The sequence below is a fragment of the Colius striatus genome, chromosome Z (genome assembly GCF_028858725.1).
Source record: "Colius striatus isolate bColStr4 chromosome Z, bColStr4.1.hap1, whole genome shotgun sequence".
Classification (NCBI taxonomy): domain Eukaryota; kingdom Metazoa; phylum Chordata; class Aves; order Coliiformes; family Coliidae; genus Colius; species Colius striatus.
The window spans coordinates 3,015,025-3,024,198 of NC_084790.1; the positions used below are offsets into that span (position 1 = coordinate 3,015,025).

General features: G+C 46.8%; 1 protein-coding gene across 2 annotated transcripts in view; it reads right to left on the bottom strand.

The window, feature by feature from the left end:
* Positions 1-5,872, bottom strand: part of ATP6V0A1 (ATPase H+ transporting V0 subunit a1) — a 30,845-nt gene extending 24,973 nt beyond the window's left edge. For both annotated transcript variants that reach the window (XM_062019377.1, XM_062019375.1), the window contains exons 1-5: positions 5,795-5,872; positions 5,461-5,602; positions 5,221-5,299; positions 4,523-4,620; positions 3,870-3,998 (exon numbers count right to left, since the gene is read on the bottom strand). In XM_062019377.1, the coding sequence (XP_061875361.1) occupies positions 3,870-3,998; positions 4,523-4,620; positions 5,221-5,299; positions 5,461-5,577 (423 nt within the window). In that variant the 5' untranslated portion in view covers positions 5,578-5,602; positions 5,795-5,872. The remainder of the gene's footprint in view (positions 1-3,869; positions 3,999-4,522; positions 4,621-5,220; positions 5,300-5,460; positions 5,603-5,794) is intronic.
* Positions 5,873-9,174: the final 3,302 nt, after the last annotated feature.

A 9,174-nucleotide genomic window follows, 5' to 3' on the forward strand; every position in this document is an offset into this window, starting at 1 on the left:
GCCTACTGATTCAATCTTTTCATTCTTCAAGATATTTATCCATACTGACTCTATGTATGATTGCCAGACCCATAAGATGCATTGCTTGGGGCAGTCTGAGGACACTGCTCATCTCTTCCTAGCCAGGCATGAAAGTAGGATGCTGGTTTATACTGTCCTTTCTGCACACCATCTGTCAGTATACCAACTTTGCAGGCTACAATTCTCAGGAACATAGCTTGTATCAGCAATTGAGGTCACAAAGGATGTTCAAATCGCATCCTCTTGTGCACCATCCTTCGTACTTTGTTCAAACACGCATCACAGTCATTTCTACTTCTGCAGGTTATATAACGAAATGACAAAAATTACAGTCCCTTGGGACAAACAAAGGGCCAAATTCTACACCCTCTGTGGTAGGCAGGAGGTCTTCCCCACAGAGCCATCAAGGGGACTTGCCAAAATGAGCTTGAAGGTAGAATTTGACCCTAGAACACATAAAATACATGCACACATACAGTGCAGCCTTGCAAAAGTATATAGCTAGCTCAATGACTCAGCCATAGGTTCTTTATTTGTGCAACAGTTGCATCATAATTTAAGTGGGAAAAAAACCCCTTCACAACATTTTATTTGCACATCATTAAAAGTATTTACCACATACAAGTTTTTGCAAGGCTGACATCAAACACGACCCAGTTGCTCGTACAAACACTTGCTTTGGCTTACGGATGTTACAAAAGGGAGCCTTTAATTTAAGTCCAGAAAGCCAACAAGAAGAATTTCTGATCCTTTCAACCTTAAGGTAACTTGTTGCAACACCAAAAACTGAATGAAAAAACTTGTTTCAGAGAGGACACGGTAAAAATAAGGAAGTTTGGTACTCCACAACAAAACATACAGACCAAAGATACCAGTGAGTATTTGATATCTAGATTTCAGGATGTTGAAAAACATTTAAGTTACAATTTTAAGAGGCTTGTATTGTATTTATCAGCAACCAAGATACTCTCTGTGATAATCTTTGTGAGGTGCATCACATCTTAGCATATGGAACACACAAAAGGCAGATAGCACACGTGACAACTTTGGATCTGCCTCCCTTGAGAGATTATCTACCTTTACTAATACCTCTGACCCTTTGGAGCTATGCATCCTTTATTCAGGACACTATGAAGCAAACATAAGCCTTGCTTAGAGGGGTTAGACCAGTTTTACTAAACAGGAACTTTCTTACACGAGGATCATTTGCATAACAAAACCCTACATTCTTTAAATTCACCCCTCAACTCCTTTGATTTGATGACTGCACCCTTTTCCCTTTCTAGAAAGGAAACAGCACATCAGCCTTGGTTCTGGTTGTGGAAGGATAACCAAAGCAGCCTTATGAGACTGAATGGAAATTACAAATTGAGAGACTATTTGAAAATGAAAGAGCTACGCAGAAAAAAACAAGGCTCTGGGAAATTTACTTTGGCCAAGCATTTTCAGCAGCAGCAAGTGAAATATTACAGTTATGGTGAAGTACTTTCTACTACATCCTTCAGGACTGGAAGAACCCAAGCACTTGCATGTCAGTAATTGGAATGCAGACCATTCATTATTAAACAACCTTCAATTGCTTATTGTTCACCCAGATCAGCACCTTTAATCTCAAGGCCTAAAAGAGGTTCATTTTCCCTCCTCTTGATCATTATTGTGATCACACAATGCCATACAATTCAAGCCCCTTCCAGGTCACAAACAGAACAAGGATCAATTTTCACAAGAACTAAAAAAGATCCATTCCACCATCTAACTTGTTAACCCAGAGCCCAGACAGAGATGACGAATGCAAAACAAACAGAAGAGAGCAGATGGGGAGAAGAGTTAAGAGGAAAGAGAGACAGGGGACTGCATGCCATTAACCATTACTTTTCCAGTCTTCTTTTACGCTCACACTCTAGGCAAAACTGTCAGAGAAATCTCTCCAGCTCATACTGCTCTTCATAAGCAAAGACAAGAAGACTGAGAAAAGGAGCATAATCATCAACACGTTGAAACAAGAAATGGCTACTTGGACTAGAATGGTCATGTGAAGAATAAGTGAAAAGAATTTTGCCTTCCTCCCTCCCCCAGGCACAAACTCCGGAGAGTGGAGCAAATGCCAAGTACCAAGCAATCTGGACAGTATGCCATTTCTTGTGCAACTTCATACTATGAATAGCACAATTTTAATTACAAGTTACTGAAGTCTTCAAGTGTTGAAGGTACTGTGCAAATGACAGCATGAAGAAATGAGGTGTTCATCACTTTGGGATAATAATTAAGACTGCACAAGGCTTAAAAATCCTGGACTGGTCAGGATCTCTTACACACTGTTTGCTGTTTAATTGTGAGAACTGAAACAGTTTTAGGTTTTCAACACTTCTGTGTTACTGAATTTCACATATCAGCTGTTCAGTTGGCTTTCACACACAGCAGTACATGTTATTTGTTGTTCTTTGTTTTATTATTACAGAAAACAGTTATCAAGGAGGAGCAAGAACCTATCTAAACTTTCAGTCACCAGTTCCTTTAGGTCTGACATGAGTTCCCTTCTCTGGGTCACCTGACATAAGACTGTTTAGAAAAGGGATTTTGACCTTTAAATTTAGCATGAGCATACTGTACTTGAAGAAAGGCACTCGGCAGCTCTCACCAGAGAGGTCAGTAATTAATAAAGAAGCAGGAGCTGTACTTGGTTCTACTCAGTATAGGCAGGCAGTAGCACCTTCACGCAGCTAAGTAACGGACTATAAGGTTAATGATGTTTTGTCCAGGGAGATACTTGTAGGTGAATGTTCAACAGTGAAAGACAAGGACTTTTTTTGATACCAAAACCAACCCCATCACCAATCAACCAGTGTGTTAGCAGTGACTAAGACTTGTGCAGGCACAGGGACAACCTTAATGCCCGAACAGGCAGCATCTCTGTGCCAAGAACCCAAACACCAAACCGTCACATAAAAGGTCTAAAGTTTGCAGGAGCCCAGCTCTACTTGATCACAGCCTTTGTAACAGCAGAAGCCATATCCGTTAAGAACTCTTTGATCAAATCCTTGGATTAGAGGAAACAGGATGTGTACTCAGCAAAAACACATCCTCACCATTCTAAAAGGAACCACACAGGAGCTCTTTGAGAAGACTCCTTAGACTCAGAGATACCCAAGCCTTCCAACAAATGACTATGTCTTCTCCCATGGAGGCTTTATGTCTGCCTCATGAATGACATCAGAGAAGCTCTTCTCAGGTTCCGTGGAAGAGCTGCCAGTTTCTGTCCTAACTGATATCTGACAAAGCATTGAACATTCCCAATGGCAGCTTTGCTCCAGAACTTACCTCTGAAAGCTTTAGGGTTTGATCAAAGGCTCAAATAAATGAATGAATAATCTATTGCTTCAGTGGACTTTGTATTTTGACCCTAACAAGTAATCTTCACGTAACATTTCCAAGGCTGAGGAGAAGTTAACCTTTATTGCAATCTCTCTGTGTGAGACACGGCTGTTATCTGCCTGTGTACCAAGGAAACTCTTATCCACTGGACAAAGTGCTCAAGGGAGCACCAAGTTTTTGGTCTGTTGGTGTGCTTTAAAAACTACCCGTATCTTAATTGTTTCACACCATTTTCTTCCAGAATAAATAGCCCTTGCTTAAACAAAACTCAACACCACAAGAGGCAAACCATGGGTAAAATGGAAAAACCATGAGGAAAAAGGAAAACAACTTGAGAAGCTTTCTTAAACAAAGCATAAAAATGACCCTGCTGTCCAAAACAGGCGCTAAAAAGAACCTGTATTTCAGAATAAATATGGTGAGTTGTGGGAGAAGAACCAGCTCCCCAAGCGTTAACCCGCCCCCGGTATTCTGACCTCATCAAAAAACTGCTGAGTTTTACGCAGTATGAACTTTAATTCCGTCAGCTCCAAGAAGTTTCTCTTCAGAGCCTCCTGGTTTGTGTTGATTTCTTTAAGCTCGTTTTCGATTTTCTCAAAGTTCGCCTGCAAAACACGAGAGATGGAAGGAAAAAAGGGACTTGAAGCAATTCCATAAGTGCTGTGAGGGCTATTTAAACAAGGAAGTGGGCAAAATGCTTTATATCCCCATAGAGTTAAGCCTCCAGCCTGTGACATTTGTGATTTACGACATTTTCTTCAGGCAACCTGAAGCTTTTCATGCTCAGCCAGCCTTTTACAGGCTGGGTTTATATGTTGTTCTTCAAATCATTGAAACGTTAACATACACCCACCATGAAACTTGCATTTCCAACAGTTTTTAGACTCCTTTAAATGGGTGAAATCCCTCCTAAGTACTTTCACTTCTGTGTTTGCATCAACACACAAACAAAACAATGCGTGTGAGTCAAAAATCATCCTGAGGTGAGGTGGTGGCACTGCAAGTGCAGCTGGGAACTGTGGTAAATGCACCTGTGCCATTAAATTCACTGGGTAGCTTCCAGTGGAGCTGATTTCCCCCCTTTCCACCTAGAATCAAACACAACTTGGGTCTCAACACACATCATTACCTCCAAGTCAATCATATCACGTGGAAAAGGCACCTCTGGGTTTTCACCAGTGTCCATGATAGGAATGTTTGCTTTTTTAATCTCCTTCTCGACAAACCCTGGAGAGACAGCAATGTGAATGTTAACTAAACAGATGTTTCAGTGTCAAATCACCACTGAAGCCTCCACCTTGCCTGACCAGCAGCTGTGAGTTCTTTCACCTCCTCTTCTAAGGTGGTCTTATTTGTTAAGGTTATCTTTTGGGCAGGAAGTGCATCCCTGGAGGCAGGCTAATTGGCTGATAAAACAGCAGAAAGGTGGCCTTCACAGCTCTGGTAAGCACTGTGTTTCCTAACACTGCCTTGCAGATTTCAGAGCTAGAGATTGTAGCAAGGTGGGGGTCAGTCTCCCCAGTAATTAATGACAGGAAAAGAGGAAATGACCTCAAGTTGCACCAAGGGAGGCTGAGATTGCTGCTGAGAAAGAGCTTTTTTCCCCCTGAGAGGGGTGTCAGCCCCTGTGCCAGGCTGCCCAGGGAGGTGGGGGAGTGCCCAGCCCTGGAAGGATCCCAAAGCCATGGAGCTGAAGTGCCTAGGGCCAGGGGTTAGTGGTGGGCTGGGCAGTGTGAGTGCAGGGCTTCAACTCCAGGTGCTTAGAAGTCTTTTCCAACCTAAATGACACCGTGGTTCTATGATATTAAACCCCTGAAAGAAACGTACTTAGCTTTCGGTCCATTTCTTCGCATCTCCTGACCTCATTAACGAATTTGCGCTGGAACACGTTCACGTCTGGGTTCAGCTGTGGAGAGACAGAAAGAGGCCTTTCCTCAGCGACATCCCCGCCCGAGCCACTGCGGCAGCGAGGAGCGGCTCTCGCGGGGCGGCACCCGCAGGCTCGGAGGGGCCGGGGGCTGCGGCCGTCGTCGGGGGCATTGCCGGCGAGGGGCGGCCGGTACTCACGTCGCGGAACTGGACCTTCCCAAGCTCGCCCAGCTCGCTGACACAGCAATACGCGGCCTCGGACTGAAGGAAGAGCTGGGCCAGGGTCATCTCCTCGCTGCGGAACAGTTCCCCCATGACGGCTCCGTCCCCGCCGCGGCCTCTGAGGAGAGACGCCGTAAGAATGGAGCCCGGGCGGGCTCGGGACCGGGACGGAGCGGGGCACAGGGTTGGGGGCCGAGCAGGATGGGGCCTCCTTTCACCGCCACCGCTCCACCCTCCCGGCCCCAGCGCCAGGTGCGAGGCGGGAGCGCAGCCGGCCCAGCGCGACCCCTGCCCGGCCCCGCCACGTTACCTGCCGCAGCCCCCGCGAAGCCCGGACGCGCTGCGGCCGCCTCCAGCTGATCCGCCGCGGCTGCCGTCGCTGACGTCACCGGGCGCGAGGGGCGGCGTCACGCGCGCGCGTCTCCTAGCGACGGCGAGGCCGCGCCACGGGGCGGGGGGGGAAGGAGGCGGCCGAGACGCCGGTTGCACCGGGGCCGATGGCGTCACCTGCCCGGTCCACATCCTCCCCTCGTCTCCTCACCTCCCCTCGCCTCCAATCCGCCGCCGCTGATGGTGCCGTGACTCAGGCCGTGGTGTCACGGTCGCTGTGGCCCAGGCGCGAGGGCGCGGCCTGTCCTCGCCGGTAGGGCCCGGCCCTCATCTCCGTGAGGCACAGTGAGGTCAGTGAGCTGAGCCCTGCAGCCACAGGGACTGCCCACAGGTCCTTCCACCACCTCATTCACGTTCCAGTGCATCAAGGGTGGGTGTGAGGAGGCTGGAGCCAGGCTGTGCTCAGTGATGGCCAATGACAGGACAAGGGGCAATGGGGACAAGCTGCAACAGAAGAGGTTCCAAAGCAGCACAGGGCAGAATTTGTTCCCCGTTGAGCTGAGGGAGCACTGGCAGGGGCTGCCCAGATGGGCTGTGGAGTCTCCTTCTCTGGAGACATCCCAAACCCAGCTGGATGAGTCCCTGTGTGACCCACTCTAGGTGGTGCTGCTCTGGCAGGGGAGTTGGACTGGATGGTCTTTCAAGGTCCCTTTCAGCCCTTAACATGTTGTGATTCTGTGACCTGAAAGCAGGTGCTGCACACTGTCATCCTTTGTCATGCAAAAGTTTTTCTCTAAAGCTGAAAGACATTTGGTTTTTATTCAGATTGTCTTCTTCATGTCCATGTAATGGAATACATGGTGGTGCTATAGAATTGTTGGGCTACTGGAATGATCCAAGGCATAGTGCAAGAGTGGGAAAGCAAAAGATCAGACTGTTGTCTACCATGTGTCTAAGGCTGCAGGACCTGGGGCTGTTTAACCTAGAAAAGACTAAAGACTAGAAAAGGGAGACCTCATTAACACCTAGAAGTACCAAAGGATAGATTTCAGGAGGATGGGGCAACACTTTCTTCTATTGTCTCCAGTGAAAGGACAAGGGGCAGTGGACATAGCTGTAACACAAAAAGTCCCACTTATTTGGTGTTGAGGTGAGGGAGCCCTGGCCCAGGCTGCCCAAAGAGGGTGTGGAGGCTCCTTCTCAGGAGGTTTCCAAACCCACTTGGACATATTCCTGTGCCCCCTGATCGAGGGGAACCTGCTTTAGCTCTACAGGGCCCTTCCAATGCCTGCCATTCTGTGATTCTGTGCAACAGGAGCAGCAAGACACTGTTTGCACTAGAAGAAATTTTAATCATATTTCACTATCCTATGTGCCTGAGCTATGTGAGGACTCCACAGGGGAGGCTGCAGTTTGCCACCAATTGACTTTCCTGGGTATGTCTCCAGGGCAGAAAATGGCTGCAATGCAGTTAGTCCTAACATAGGAAATTACTCACTGCATTTTAGCTTGGGGTGTGCTCACTGCATGTATAGTGTGGCACTTCATCTCTTCTACTGAGTGTCAAGAGCAAATATAAATTCCCCTTCTGATGCTTTATCTGAGTCCTTGCAGATCGACGTCCTCATTCTGATTTTAATTATACCCAGATGGGGAAACAAAGGCACAGAGATTGTGTGGAAGACACACATGGAAGAGATGGTAGATCTAGAAAAAGAGCACTACTCTGCTTGCCTCACGTCCTGGATGTGAAGCGTCACAGCTTCTCTCTGTGCAAGTCCTCTCTGAAGCAGACAACCCCTGTGAGATCCTCAATGCTATCTGTCCAGAGTGAGATGTTTTTTTTCATGGAACTGACTCATCATCAGCAAACACTGGAAATAAATCCTCAGGGAAAAAAAAAAAGGTCCCTCCAGGAAAAAACAGGGTATAGAAAAGCAACCTATTTTTAATACATGACATAATACCTATTGTGGAAGCCACACAGCACAATACACTGATGCACAGTGAAGCCAAATCTAGATCAATGGTGCAATGTGGGTCCAGCAGCAGTAAAAAGTGAGCTGTCACATGGTAGAAAGGCACAGGGGCACGGAAAGTGCTGACTGTCGTGAGCGTTCATCATTAAACAATGTTCTTGTATGTCTGTTTGTGTGTCCTGGGTTTCCCATCTCGTATGTTCAGCATTAAGCATTGCTTCCAGCACTGTCTCGAGGCAGGCTGAGAGCCTGGAAAAATGGGGTGTTGTAGAGCATTTATTTTATTTGCCAGCCCATGATAAATTGCAAGGGTGGGCTTGACCCCGGTGGGAGGCAGGATGTGCTGAGCATGAGTTGCTTGTTGTCAAGGCTACAGGATGAGAGTGGAAACTGCAACCTTCCCTATCTGGCCACAGCCCTTCAGCTGAGCCTGGAAGGACTTTCAGCAGTCCCATCCCTGGGAGTTTGATTTCCCTTGGCTGAGTCAACACCAATGCTAGCAAAGAGGGTTTCATCCTGGGTCACTCTAGATCTGAACCTTCCTTGTCCATGCTGGGTTGTTGTAGATGGCCTTTGGGAGCACCTTCTCAGTGTCTTTGAAGGCAGTCAGTCAGCTGCTGATAGCTCCACAAGGTGCTTTGTGTCAATACTGAGGTTAACAGTTGGCAAAATAAGGACAATTTCTTCCCCAGTACAGACTCTAGAAGTGCTGAAACAACAGTTTTTCTTTACCAATAAAGCCTTACGTTACACAATGTATTTGGGCCTTGCTTACAAGTACAGATTTGCATGGCATATGCCGAAGCCTGTCCCACGTTTAAAAGCTTAATGACTAGATTTGTCTATGGCTAGATGGTGGCAGAGCTGAGGGAGCTGTTTTTGGGTGGGAGTGGCCAGCTGCTTCACTTCAGGAGCGAGTTACATTTATTCTTTCTGTGTTAAACCTGTGCAGACTCGTGGTGTGCACCACGTGTATCATGTGTACACCTATTGTGTACATCTGCACACAGGGCAACCTGCTCTTTTGTGATCCAGAAGTTTTGTCCCATAACTGCTGAATCCAAACTGTAGCATTTTTTTTTAAGGTATTGGAAATCAGGCTGGAAGGAAAAAAAAAAATCAACCCCCAAAACCTGAATATTGGCAAAAGATCTGAATTTTCCCTCTGAACTCTCCTGTGTGCAGTTGTTTAAAGCAGCCTTCCTTCAGTGTATACAGCTGTACCCAGATGGGGTTTGCTTTCTTTCCAGCAGCTTCCCGAGACGTGTATTCAAGGTTTTTTGTTTTTTCCTCTCATTACTCATAGTGCCTTTAGACTTATGGTAAAGAAGTGGCAGCTGTAGTTTCAGAGCTCTGCATTCCTTGCTGAGCTGTGCCTGTG